At 43.7% G+C, this 14,636-nt stretch overlaps 2 protein-coding genes across 2 annotated transcripts in view; one reads left to right on the top strand and one right to left on the bottom strand.

The window, feature by feature from the left end:
- Window positions 1-429, bottom strand: part of Lrrc58 (leucine rich repeat containing 58) — a 13,462-nt gene extending 13,033 nt beyond the window's left edge. The window contains exon 1 of the mRNA XM_031360014.1: window positions 5-429. Within this exon, the coding sequence (XP_031215874.1) occupies window positions 5-272 (268 nt within the window). The 5' untranslated portion in view covers window positions 273-429. The remainder of the gene's footprint in view (window positions 1-4) is intronic.
- Window positions 430-9,556: 9,127 nt separating this feature from the next.
- The window catches only part of LOC116086405 (V-set domain-containing T-cell activation inhibitor 1-like), a 9,542-nt gene continuing 4,462 nt past the window's right edge, over window positions 9,557-14,636 (top strand). The window contains exons 1-2 of the mRNA XM_031364688.1: window positions 9,557-9,605; window positions 13,419-13,820. Coding sequence (XP_031220548.1) covers window positions 9,557-9,605; window positions 13,419-13,820 — 451 coding nt within the window. The remainder of the gene's footprint in view (window positions 9,606-13,418; window positions 13,821-14,636) is intronic.

Below are 14,636 nucleotides of genomic sequence, written 5' to 3'. Positions count from 1 at the left end.
GTGCGCAGGCCGCTCAGCGTCAGCAGCTCGGGCCCCAGCGCGGTGAGCGCGTTGCCGCTCACGTCCAGAAGCTGGAGGTGCGGGAAGCCGCCGCCCAGCGCCCGCGGCAGCGACGTCAGCCGGTTGTAGGGCAGCAGCAGCCGCAGCAGCGCCTCCCGCGCGCCGCGCCGCTCCTCGGCGCGCGCCTCCAGCTCCGACTCCAGCGCCTCGGCCGGCACGCTCAGGCGGGACCAGTTGAGCTCGGCCTCCCCGAGCGCGGCCTCCTCCTCCATCCCGCCCGATCCCAGGCCGCGAGCCGAGGCCGCGCGCCCCGGAACCTTAAAAGAGCACCGCGTCGGAAGTGGCGCGGCGCGGCGCGGCCCGGCCGGGGCACTCACCCCGCGCGCCGGCCGAGTCACGCGACGTTCGGCGCCGGGTGCGCGCGCCGCTCCCGGGGGGCGGGCTCCGCCTCACGTGGCGCGCGGCGCGGCGTCCGAGGCCTGGCGCTCCCGGGAACCGCAGGAGGGAAGCTGTGCTCGCCGGGACGTCACGGGGCTGGCTCTCTACCGCGAGCTTGAGGCCTGAGACTCTCCGGAGCGGGCTGCTCGCCCTTTATAGTGTGGTGCCCGGTGGCCTTGGCCGGCAGAGTAAACAGCTCCGGGGCCTTAACGCGTCACCGGGCGCCGCCTCCTTTGTTCTCGCTAGAGACTGGGCTCCCATTTTGCGGGATCCGGAGAGGGCAGCCACCGCCCGCACGGAGCCCGAGAATTTAATGTGTTGAGGAGAACGTGCCTAGTGGCCCACGCCTCTAGGCCCCGCTCTGAAATGTACCGAGTTTGAGGCCCGCCTGACCTACATAGCGAGTCGCAGGCTAGACAGGGCTACCCGGTGAAGAACAAAGGCCTCTTCGGAGCTAAAAGCCAAAGTCAGACACTTGCAGTCGCCCCATCTCGAAAACCAGCTTAAAGACCTTCCCTGGTGGCCTGTTGTCTTTTTTAAAAAATAGCATTGTCTAGAGAGCGAATTCCAGGACAGCCAAAGCTATGCAGTGATTCCTGGTCTGGGAAAAAACCAAAAGCAAAAACAATAACAAAAAGCACCTTTGTAAAAGTAGTGTGTGTCGAATAAGAACTTCGTCCACGTTGATCACAGAATCACCCCTCCCCCCCGCCCCCCGTGGGCTTTGGTCTTTTGTAGATGGGAATGAGCTGGGGAGTCGATAGAGGAGGCCCCTTGATTTGAGCTAGCTTACACTGAGTTCGCATGTGGAAAGCTTCCGGAGTCTGCTACAAGTGCAAACTAGATAGAATTTAAATGGGAAATTCTTGATTCTGGCTCTAATTCACTAATTCCAGTAGATGTATTTTCATCCTGATCCCATTAAAATTTCAGTCTTTTCTGAGATTACATTTTGTAATTATAAAGCCATTAATGGAAATGAGTTACTTCAGCTTTCTTTGTTTAAATACAACAAAGTTACACGGTTATGTGGTAGCCAGTGGGATTGCTTTTTTCCTTAAAAACATTCATGTCCTGAGTCATGTAGATGAGAAACTTCTTGCTTCTTCACAGCCAAGTTTTTTGTTTTTGTTTTGTTTTGGTTTGGTTTTTGGTTTTTCGAGACAGGGTTTCTCTGTGTAGCCCTGGCTGTCCTTGAACTCAGAAATCCGCCTGCCTCTGCCTCCTAAATGCTGGAATTAAAGGCGTTCACCACCAACGCCTGGCCACAGCCAAGTTTTAATGGTTGAGTTGTCATGGGAAGATATAGTTTGTTAGTTTAAATCCATGGGTGGAGTTAAAAATGAGTGCAGGGCGTAATGGTACCTGCTTTTTTTCCTCCCTTTTTCTTTTTCTTTGTTTTTTGTTTGTTTGTTTGTTTGTTTTGTTTTGTTTCCGAGACAGGATTTCTCTGTGTAGCCCTGAGTGTCCTGAAACTCACTCTATAGACCAGGCTGGCCTTGAACTCAGAAATCGGCCTGCCTCTGCCTCCCAAGTGCTGGGATTACTCAGGAGGCAGAGGTGGGAGTATCTCTGTGAGTACCAGCCTGATCTACATAGTTTTAGGACTGTCAGGGTAACAAAAAAGAAACTGTGTCTAAATAAAATAAAATCTGCAAATGTCTTGATTTGGAAGTTTCTTCTTTAAAACAGGCCTTATATCAGATCAAACTAGTATTCTAGAAGAAACCCTACTGTGATCAAAAATACTTAATGCTTTAAAAATGTGTACCCTAGCCGGGCAGTGGTGGCGCACGCCTTTAATCCCAGCACTTGGGAGGCAGAGGCAGGTGGATTTCTGAGTTCAAGGCCAGCCTGGTGTACAGAGTGAGTTCCAGGACAGCCAGGGCTACACAGAGAAACCCTGTCTCGAAAAACCAAAAAAAAATTAAAATAATAATAATAAGAATAAGAATAAGAATAAGAATGTGTACCCTGGTGAAACAACAAACAGTAGCAGTGTAAAAGGAGAACAAATTGTGAATGAGAAAAAGAGCTAAGATTACACATCAGGTGATAGGGAAAAAATGACCTCAATAGTAGAAACTGAAGCTATGCAGAAAGTCCTGAATGGGACAGAAAATCCCTTTTAAATAAACAGTGAAGGAAAGAGGATAGAAAATGGAGCTGTAGCAAAGAAATGGGCAAACTGACAAAATTGTAAGTATACTGATTGAAGAATGACCTATTTTAATAAAGATTTGGTCTATCAATATCTACTTGTTGAATTTAGGATGGATGGAAGCAGATCATCGAACAGAAACTGTCTTGTAAAAGCTGAACATGGTATTATTTTTGAAGCTATAACAAGAAAACTATCAGGATCAATGTAAACAGCGTATCTCCTCACTCAGAATAGGCTCCCATGTAAAGAAAAGCTTTATTTTCATTTTTTTTTTTTAGTGTGCGCCTCTATATTCAACTCCCTACCATTCATTACAGACATGATTTGTTTGTAATTTTTATGTAAGTGTAATAAGTAATGCATTTCTTTACAACTTGTCTGTCCATGCATAGCATTGTATCTTTGCCTCTTCCATCCACCCTCACTCTCCCTTGCTGCCCCAGCCCTTCCCGCCAGACCACCCCCTTCTACTTTCATGTTATGTCTACAAATGTTCTGCATATGAGGGTTGCAGTATTTGTTTTCTTCTACTTACCCCTTCCTGTCAGACCAAACCCTTCTCCCTTCCACTCAGTCCCTTCTCTGCACACACATCACACACACACATATCACACCACACACACACACACACATCACACACACACATCACACACACACACACACACATCACACCACACACACACACACACACACACACACACACAGCTATATATGTATCTTTTCTACATATGGAGAGAGATTTTAAAAATCTATATTAATGTATGAGAGAAACTGTGGGACATTTGTCTTTCCAAGTCCGATTTATTCCCCTTTACATGGTGATCTCTGGTCTATGCAGTTTTGCAGGTGTAATTTCTTTGAGATAATTTTCTCTGATTGGACTAGTACGTCTGACTTGCCTGGTTGATTTTTTTCTTTCTTCTTTCTTTCTCTCTCTCTCTTTCTTTCCTTTCTTTCTCTCTTCTTGTGATTAGGCTGGGTTGAAAGGTCCCTGAGAGGCGCTGAGAGGAACATCTTCCTTTGTGATTGTACCTCCAGTCCCCACAGTGCCTCAGCTTCTGAGTAGCAGTATATTTATGAACATTTTTAGTTAAGCGCAGACTAACACCTATTAAGCATCTTCGTTTATCAGGAACTTGACATTTAATTTTATTTTCTACATCAGATAAATTACATTTTAACCCCGTTTTGGAAGAAACCTAAGCTGAGAGTAAACGTCTTGTGTGACATAAATAGTGACAGGCATTGTAGAAATTTAGTGTTACGTCTGTGTGACTCCAAAGTCCGTGACCTTTAAATTACGACACAGGGCTTCATTGAACCTAGCCTCGTGTGCTTTTTTTCCCCTCATTCAGAATGATAAGATTTTTCAAGTAGTGACTAGACAGTATTTCAAAGGGCATCTACCTTCATATGGCATTTCAAAAATATTGTGATTATTAGAATCATAGGAAGTTTGTTGAGGTTGGGAGTTCTGTGCATATCAGACACCAGCCAGAGTAGGCCATTTAGTTGGCAGGCACCTAGTTGAAAACAAAATTTGAGGTGCTATGCTTTTGTTATGGGACTCTACTTCAAGACCACAGTTGATCAGAGAGGCCATCTATAGGCTGCCTGGGAGCTCATCATTTGTACAACTCTGACCGAATGAAGGCAATCAGAAGTATGTACGTGAGTGCATGTGTGTGATTCTCATTCCCTTTTAGGAATTTAACCCAAGAAGCCAGAGGGAAACCATAGAAGCAGAGTAGAAAGAGACACAGAGAGTTCCAGTAGTTTTTGCCAGTTGTGAAACCTATGTGCAAAGACCACTGCCTATAAGATGAAGGTCAAACGCTCAGATTGGAACACAGGGTTTTGAGTTATTTCCACCACAGAATCCCTTTCATTTTAGTTTATCTCCATAACCCTAGGATAGATCGAACTTCTTTCATTTTCCTATCACTGCAGTTAAAATTTTAAAACAACTCAGTGACTCAGGGCCAGGCATGGTGGTGTATTACTTTAGTCCCAGCACTCGGGAGGCACAAGCAGGTTTGGGGACAGCCTACTATACATACTGGGTTCTAGGCCAACCAGGGCTACACAGTGACCCTGTCCAAACAAACAAATAAGCCCAGAACAGTAATTCCCTATTGAGACAAAACTAAAGGTAGGTAAAAATTTAGTAATTCCTTTTATTTTTTAATTATCAGTTTTAGTAAGTATACAAAAACATCGCATTTCCTCATGATAGCATACATATCATTGTACTTTGCTGGAGACTGTAGTGTTTGAATACATCCTAAAGAGTCAACTTCTGTGGTTGCAGGGGCTCAAATTAAGTCTTTGGATAGTTGAAAGTCAACCGGTTTCGTTAGCAGCAGCTCGTCTTCGGCTTTAGTTTGTTCTTGCTGGAGAACCGATAGATTGGATGGTTTCCTATATGCCTTTTCTCAAGCAAGCCTTCACTATTGATGGCTGGACTCTCTTTATTTTGAAAACCCAGGTAATAACATGATCTTCTGGCATGTGAGTATCTTTGGCTGAGCATTTATTAGTGCTACATGATACTAGCATTGGGTTTACTTTATCATAAGCTTTTTTTTCCCCCATCTAAAACCTGATGAAATCGTTTTTGGGGCAGGGGGCAAGCTTGAGTGACTCTATATTTTCTTATTTTAACTACTTGCTTAGCCTATATTTCATAACTAAATTGACACTGTTTGTGGGAGACAAGGTCTTGCTCTGGAGCTTACTTTAGCAGTCCAGACACTCACTGTATGAATTTAGTCTTGAACTCACAGAAATCCACCTGCCTCTGCCTCCCAAGTGCTGGAACTAAAGTGATGCAACATCCTGGCTAGCCATTTTCATTCTTATGTTGAGTTTCCCTGATAGCTAATCTTAACTCAATGATGAATGAACTAAAATAAACTCCCAACTTATTACCTTACAAATACTCATTGATCAAATTGTTATGAAATATAAATGTGGCAGTGGGAGTAAGGGAGTACCTGGCGGATCAGGTAGATACCTGACAAACCTGATATTAGGAAGTCTATTGTGGGGGAAGGGAAGAGAGTGGGAACCTGGCAAAGGAGTAGAGGCAGAGAAATAGGGAGCAGAGAAGGATAGAAAGAGAGAAAGTGAGGCTGGCCCAGAACATGTGGGAACAGAGAAAGAGAGAGAGTGGAAGAAGAGGGCTGGTGTATCTGGCTTGCACCTGGCCGGCAATGATGCAAGCTGTTGCTAGGTTGCTGTTGGGAGGAACCTAGCAGAATTGTCTGTAAGCCAACACAAATATTATGTGGATATACATTGAAAAGTATAATTGCTAAAAATAGGAGCTGGAGAGGCAGCTTAGCAGTTAAGAGCACCGACTGCTCTTCCAGAGGACCTGGACTTAACTCCAAGCACCCACATGCCAGTTCATAACCACCTGTAACTTCACTCCTAAGGGCTCTGACGCCCTCTTCTGGCATCCAAGGGCATAGACAGACATACAGGCAAAATACCCACACACTTTTTTTTTTTTAATTAAAAAAGGTGACAGTTGTTGGTTCTAGGTGCCATATACTGTCCTATGGGCTTTGGGATCAATATTTTACTCAATACCATCTCCAAACTGTAAAACAGATAGTATTAATACCGTTTTACATACAATAAAACCAAGCTTTGTAAGAATTAATTAACTATCCAAGTCACAAGATATGATGGAGCTCGGTGCCATCACAATGCAATTTAACTTATAGTAGTCATAATTCTTTAAAACATTAAATCACTGCCTGGCTTAGTTACTATTCTGTAGCTGTGATAAAACACCATGACCGACAATGTATAGGAAAAAAATTTATTTGGCTTACACTTCCAGTCCATTTTATCGGAGCAGAGGTAGTAGGCGGCACACAGCCTCAGCTGAGAGCTCACATCTGGGGAACCCAGGAACCCCAAACAGGAAGAAAATCAAAGACAGCACACTGGAAAGGGTTCATGGATTTTGAAACCTTAGACCTCAAAACCCATCCCCAGTGACATACTTTGCTCATCAAGACCTCACCTCCTAAGCCTACCCAAACAGTGTTACCAGTGGGGATCAAGTATTTAGGTGCCCAAGAATATGGGAGAATATCTCAATGAAAAACACCACACTGCCTGTAAGTGTATAGGACTTCCTGTGTAGGAATAGAAAGCACAGATTATTGGGGGAAAGTACAATTTTAGAAGGGAAACAAGTATATATCACCTGAGCACAGGAAAAGATGATAAACATTGTTAGTCATCCGGAAACGTGAATAAAAGCCACAATGGTCTACTCGTGCCCACCTAGAAAAGCCAAAATAAAATAGCAACCAGTGTTGGTGCATATGTGAACAATGGGCTCCTAGGCTATAATCTATCCCATAGGCTGGTGGTGGAATTGAAAAAATGGGTTAGTCACTTTGGAAACCCATCAGGATGGTCTGAAAGGGTTTAACATGACTTAGCAGACCCAGTCTCAGGAATATACCAAAGAGAACAAAGAAAAAAAAAAGTCATCACAAGCATGCACACATGAACGTTTATAACAGTATTACTCATTGACCTCAAACCCACAAATGGATAGAAGATTGACAAAATACAGTGAGTGGAACACTGTTAAGCAAAATGTCAATATATGCTACTTTCAAAGACTTTGCTGATCTATCTGTGACAGAAACCAGTCATAAATGAGCATGAAGTGTATGTATGATCCTACGTGACTCCCAGCTGGAGGCTACCTGCAGTTCTTGGCACCGTGTTATCTGCCCTACTATAGGAGCATGTTGACTGACAGGCTCACTCACATCCTGGACCACAGTTCACCTTGGCTATTCTGAGGGTCAGCCTGCAGTTAACCCACTTAAGATGGGATAGTAATCCATGGGTGGTGTGAATGGGAAAGAGAGACAAATGTCTTAATAAAGAACTTTCCATTACTGAATATGAGTCTGTGTGTTAACGGATGAGGCTTCATTCAGTAGGATGCAATCTGTGCTTACTCACAAGAGGAAGAAACTAAGGGAGAAGTCTCCTTTGCACACTCCTTTCTGGACCCTCATTCTCTGTACCACGGGATGTGTATAACGTCTGTCACTCATATTTTTTCCATTTATCTTTGTCATAATGTAATAGAAAAGATCACTAATTCAGGAACATGTAGTGAGAGTACTAGAATTGAAATCCCACCCCCCTCCCGAGAAATAATCACTGCTATTATTATAATGATGTATTTTTCTTCTTCTGTGAGCACACAGTTCCCCTCACAAGGTTGACCTCATGCACCAAATGCATATAAAGTGTTGTACTTTGTTTTTTGTCCACCAAAATTACATAGCAAATATTTCCCACATACTATTTTATTAGACTTCAAAATTTCGACTTAAAAAAAAATGAGTTTAGAATAAGTGCCCAGCAGAGATTTAGAATTTTCTTTTTAGTTTTCCTCATGACCCCTAGAAAGACTTTTAAACCAACAACTATGACTGTGGAAATATTGTCTTCTCACAGTTCCTTACTGAACATCTGTGGCAACAGGTTGGTAATAGCAGTGTCCCTAAGCCCTCTCCCTGAGGACTCTCACGCAGCTATCCCTTCGAAGGCTTGCTGCTCCCGCCTCACCTGCTTCTTACCTAGCTGATCAGAGAAAACAGCTGGCGTACAGGTAAGTTCTTTGCATAAAGAGAATGCCTCTTCCTTTCGGGAGGAATGGCTGGCCAGTCAAGCATCTCACAGTGTAACTCAAGTGTTGAGGTGTCTACTCCAACTGTGTCCGGTTCCATAATGATCATGTTGTTACAGCAATGGTTCATAGACTTCTCTGCGGTTTTTCTGCAAGCCAGACGGACTTCAAGAAGTCCGTCTAAAGGCAAGGCCTGGCTACTTGGGTGGAATTTTCTGGGTTTTTTTTTTAGAATAATTTACTTTTATTAGTACTAGTGCATTGATCTCTTTTGATTGATTGTTTTGAGTTTTTGTTTTGTTTTGTTTTGTTTTTAGAGAGGTTGTTTTATTCCCACTTCCCTCTTTGGACAGTGAAACTTTGTAAAAAAAAAAAAAAAGCCGGATCCACTTAGTTTTATTAATGAATATTTATTGGATTTAAAATATATGGACTACTCTGATGGATGTTTTAAATAAGAGGAGTGCCTAGTCCAGTTCTTGAGGAACGATCAGCCCACTAGATTTGTAGTTAGGTGTGAATATAAATAGCAAAACAGATAAGTTGAAAGGGATTTCAATATTCTTGGCTATTAAAAATTATTTTACATTAAACCCACATTACTGTTAGGATCATTGAAAACAACAAATGTTATTAATGTGTAAGAGAATTACATGGCAGTGTGGAGGGCAGAGGAACTGCAAAGGGGTGAAAATTGTGTTTACCTGGAGTTGCAAGCGATTGGGAATGCCTGGGGGTCTATCTCTCTTAATGATGAAAAGTTTTCGTCGTATCAGGAAGAGTTAGTAAAGTCTTGTTGAATTATAAAAAAACACATTTTTAGAACTTTTCTGCCATGATATTTGGCTATAGTCCTAGTGGCTGTTATCTGTCATATTATCCCTTAAATGATGTTGGTAATGATACAGGCAATAGTACATGTGTGTGTGTGTGTGTGTGTGTGTGTGTGTGTGTGTGTTGGGGGCATGGCACTGTGATGCTCAGATGTATTAGTGGAACTTAAAATGTGGAGGAATAATTAGAAATGAAGCCAAGTGTTGTGTCTTTATCTACAGACATTGATATACGTCTATGTTAGAACTCCTCAAATGGAGTGGAGTGGCCTAGTTGACATTCACACATGGAGTACAGGTTAGAGAGACCTGTCTGCTGGGGGTGGCTTCGCTCAGTACAGGTGATCTGATGAAGACCCCACTCCTCACAGGTGGCTGTGGCTATAGGACCCAGGTTTTCTGTTAGCTGAAACAAATGTCTACCCTTTTGTTTCTCACAGAATGGCTTTCTTTTTGGTGTGGGTTAACCTACTTCTTCTTCTCGGTGCAGGTGAGTGATTTTTTTTTAAAAACTTTGAATTTCTGAAACCATTTTGGAGATCATGAGGACAGTGATTAAAAAATAATAAAAATAAAAACCAAGCATGTGATTTAATCTCTTCAAATATCAAGTCTTGTTATTTGCTAAATATGAAAAACAATTATTATATTTGCCTTACAAAACATGGTGAGATGGGTAGGTGAATATAATATACATTTTGTAAAAACATAGTTCTGTTTTAACAAGAAATCCCTCCCTTCAAATGTGGTTTGTCCATTTGAAGCCATAGCCACATGGCTAACTTTATCCCCATGTTCAGTGCAAACTTCCCAACAGAAATTAAAATGCACTCAGAACCCCCACCTTCAAGTGACTTTGAAAAGAACTCAATTTTATAGTATCAGAATACTTGGTCATACAACATGATTTCTTTCTAAAGCTGTTTGTACTCAAGTCTGCAAAAATGTTGGTGATAAGCCAGACACAGATTTTGAAATTGTTAATATAATTGATCTAACCTGAAGTATATATGTGAAGTTTATAAAAAGAACTTTATAAAAAGCTACTGTGCAAACTCTACAAGATAACTACTGTTCCACACCGTGACCTAACACATTACAGTTTTTAAGGTGCATGCCATCTCTCAGGAGCCCTCCCTCAGTGGCTCTCATCTCCAATGGGCAGCATCAGTTTGAAGATATCCTTAGACCTCAGAGATAACTTGGGAATTAATACAAGCCTTGGTTCACTGGGGCAATATTTCTTGGCTCTTTTCGTTTTGTGATTGATGTGTGTATGTGTGCGTGTGCGTGTGCATGTGTGTGTGTGTGCATGTGCACGCATGTATGTGTGTAGGTAAATGGGACAAAGACAAAGTGGTTGATGGCTGATCACACTAAAGTGCTATCCATGCCATTAAAAAGAATGGGCGTGGGTGCTGATGAGAAGGAGGAAGTTGCAGCTGTTAGCATAACCAGTATGTTTTACACATTGGCTGGCACTTTGAGGTTCTAGACTGGGGACCCTTTTCTTCCAAGACTGCAAGGGTACAGCTGTAGCAAGACCTCCTAGGCTGAACCCTAGATGCTAATATCAATGATTCCCCCAAGGAGTAGTATACATATCCTTCTAAGAGAGATTAGAGTGAGTGCAGCCACACACATCTGTTCTCTTCCTGTGTCCCTCTGGAAGATGACTGAGCCACGTCATATAAAAACAGTCACTGAAATCCCAAGGTGTTTCACCACCACTGGAGCAGGTGGTATCCTAATTATATAGACAGAAACGAAGCTGCCTGATGCTACATGATTGGTAAGGAGTTATTTAGAACCAGAGCTTGGATTTGTAATTTTTTTAGACCAGGGCTTTAAAAGCGTTAAAACATGTGCAAATCCATCCTTATAAGCATTACATGACACGTTCCTTCCTATGCTGTCCCTTCTGTCTTGCCTTTCTTTGTATCCATTCATCCGTTTCCTTGGTAACTGATTTGCTCATCAGCTTTAGAAAGAATGACTACTATTAGTGGAGAGAGCACATTTCAGAGGGAGAGCTTTGAAACCAGAGTCCGGAGACTCAGCAGAGTCTGCTACCACCCACAAAGTGCACTGTGTCCTTGAACAACCCACCTCCTAGTATTAGAGAGCATCTGCTTCCGAATAGTTTGCAGACTAAAGTTAAAAGAAGAAAAAAAGTCTTAAGGGCTGGAGAGATGGCTCAGCGGTTAAGAGCACTGACTGCTCTTCCAGAGGTCCTGAGTTCAATTCCCAGCAACCACATGGTGGCTCACAACCATCTGTAATGGGATCTGACACCATCTTCTGGTGTGTCTGAAGACAGCTATAGTGTACTCGTATACATAAAATAAATAATTCTTTAAAAAAAAAGTCTTACAATGTGTTTAGTATATCGTAAACACAAAATAAGCATAAACTGATAAAGTCAGGCGCACATACACATGCACACGCACATACACACATACACAGTGAGAGAGAGAAAGAGAGAGAGAGAGAGAGAGAGAGAGAGAGAGAGAGAGAGAGAGACATAAATAAACAAAGAGATGGAGATCTCAAGAAAGCCAGAGGTGTGATTCTCATCTAAGTACAGAAGCCCGAGACCCAAGAAGATCCTATGAGTCACTTCAGGTATGCAGGCATGCAAAAGAGAGCCCAAGCATTCACATAGGCATTCCTATTATTCAGAGGTTGGCCAGCTGTTTTGGTGTTTTCTGGACTAAGATAGAATGGGGACCACGCATATTAGGGAGGGTGACTGCTTTACTCAGGTCTATCCTTTCAATTGTTAGTCTAATCTGTGTGCTGGAGTGGGCAGACTGTGCCTTCTGTCCTCTCCTGGATGCCTGGGGGTTGCACCTTGCTATGGCTTGGAAGCTTCATTGCCCTCTTAACATCTCACCCAGAATTGCTTTTAGTGCTTAACTCAGTTTTCTTCCATTTCATCACAGATTTTATAAAAAGCAGAGCCCTTGCTGAGGTTCCCTCTCACCAGATTGTCCCCTTTGCTGTCTGTCATTTCTATGAAGAGAGACAGAGACAAAGATGACACAGAAAGATAGATCACACACACACACACACACACACACACACACACACAGAGAGAGAGAGAGAGAGAGAGAGACAGCGAGAGAGACAGAGGTAATGAGAGAGAGATAATGAGAGAGTGAGAGAAAGAGAAGAAGGCAGAGGAGGAGGAGGCAGAGGAGGAGGAGGAGGAGGGGCAAGAGAGGAAAGACAGGGTCCTTCTGACTGGAGTCCCACCTTTGATGCTTAAGTCCCATTCTCTCAGTAATGAAGGATGTAGACTCCACCACTGGCAAGCAGAGGCCTCACAATTCCTTTCTAAAGGCTAAAAGATCTTTTCCTTCTGAACTGCTACAGGTGTCTCACCTTGGAACCGTGAGCAACTTGGGTTCCTGAGAAGAGAGAGAGAGAGAGAGAGAAAGAGAGAGGGAGGAAGAGGGAATGGGAGAGAGAGAGGGAGGAAGGGAGGGAAGGAGGGAGAGAAAGAGAGAGAGAGAGATTGAAATGGCAAGCTAAGGTCTTCATGTGTTGTGGGTGGTAACTTCAGGGTGGAAATAATTTGAAAATATTGAGTCAGGTGCTCTGCCCCCTTGGCCCCCCCAACCATGCGATTACAGTCAGGAATCTATACCATGCCAAGAACCCATGAGTTGTGTATAGTCCATGGCTGTGGTCCCCACCACCATCAGGCCCCTAGTGAGAGCTCTACCCTGTCTGGGAGGTATTTGTGTGACAAGTAAAACAAGTTGATTTACTGAAAGATGTGCACGGATTAACCATCTTCCTGACATTCCAATGTGCCTTCCTGGATTGCTGAAACAGAGAGTAAGGAATGATTTCAAGATGGTTCTGACATTAAGGTTCTGGGAGTGACGCCTGCCCTGTCAGTCAGCCATGTTTACCTAAGGGCTGAGCTGGCAACTGATGGAGGAGATGCAAAGGTTATGGTGTACGGTGCATGGGACAGTGAGAACTTGGCAAGCATAGCTTGGCTTTGGAGCTAACACCCGCAGTGACACAGCTCCCTGACAGGTCCACTCTGATGGATTTATTCTGCTGTGTCATTCTATGCCTGGCAGAAGGCAGGGGCCCAGCACACACATGACATGCCTCATCTTCCTTGCACATATTTGGGCACAATTCTCCAGCCTTTTAGTGATTTTATAAACAGCCAACCTCCTGCAGTAACAGCTCTGTGTCGTCTGTGTCATAGCGTTGTTCCTTACCCAATGCTGTGTGGTCACTGGCATTTGCTGACCTCATTTCTCCTTTGACAATCCAGCGTCAACAGAAGAGGTGCGGGCCCACCCATTCACTGATGTGACCCTTGAGTGCGAGTTCTCCTTCATAGACAGCACAGAGAACCTTGAGTTTTACTGGGAAAGAGAAGACATTATAGAAGAATATGACGCCGAGGATCGTGAGTTTTATCGATTTTTCAGGTATTACGATTTCTTTCAAGTTTTCACGAAGGTGGTTTACCAGTTTTACGACAATGAAGAGCAACTCGAAGACCAGAATGCCTGGTATGAAGGAAGAGTCTCTGTGGATCAAAGTGAGATTTCTGAGGGCATCCTGTCCCTTCTGCTGCGAAACGTGGATTTCTTGGATGAAGCCTTGTACAAGTGCAAAGCTGTCAACCCCAATGGGAGAGGAGAGAGCACAGTCAAGCTGATAGTGGAAGGTAAAGGACTTGCTTTCAGGTCCGCTCTCCATCCACAAGGATAGGCTCCAGATCTTCTCTCCGGGTGGGCTCACTTTCCTAACTCAGATTACTTCATTCCTAGTGGAATATCAGTTTACTTTGGCTAAAACCGTATCTCTGAGCAAAAGGTGTTTTGTCTGTACCAGTACACTCATAACTTAGTATGAATGGACAGAAGGGAAACCAAAGCTGCAAGCTGCACTGGTTGAATCCCAAGTGTTACACATGGTAACTGCCACCCCCATTCCCCCCCTCACTTCTCCCCCCCCCACCATCTGATACAACAGCAGTCCCCTAGGAAGGTGCTAAGGTCAGACGCAGTTTTGTGTGAATGGCACTGAACTGGGACTCGGGAGGCTGGAGTTCTAATGCTGGAAGACACTGGGCCTTCCAAGGCTTCAGGGCCACAGAGATGGCTTCTTAGGTAAGAGTATCGGTTTGATTCCTAGCACCTGCATGGCTCACAACCGTCTCTAACTCCAGTTCCAGGCAACCTAACCACCCTTCTGGCCTCCATGAGTGCTGGGCATGTACATGGTGCATAGGCATATGTGCAGGCCACACATATACATGACATTTAAAGATTTAAATCTGAAAAGTAGTTTTAAAAACATTGATTGGGCTGAATCCACATTCCCCCCAGGGACCCTTACCCTCCAGTATTGCATGGAAAACTGTCCTTTCTGACAGAGAACCCATGGTAATGAGTCCTGCCAGGCTGCCTCCCTCCAGGGAAGAGGGAGGAAGACAGTGAGAATTTCTTCTCTCTCTCTCTCTCTCTCTCTCTCTCTCTCT

Source organism: Mastomys coucha, unplaced genomic scaffold (assembly GCF_008632895.1).
Source record: "Mastomys coucha isolate ucsf_1 unplaced genomic scaffold, UCSF_Mcou_1 pScaffold12, whole genome shotgun sequence".
NCBI classification, from domain to species: Eukaryota; Metazoa; Chordata; class Mammalia; order Rodentia; family Muridae; genus Mastomys; species Mastomys coucha.
This window is presented reverse-complemented; position numbering and strand designations above follow the sequence as displayed.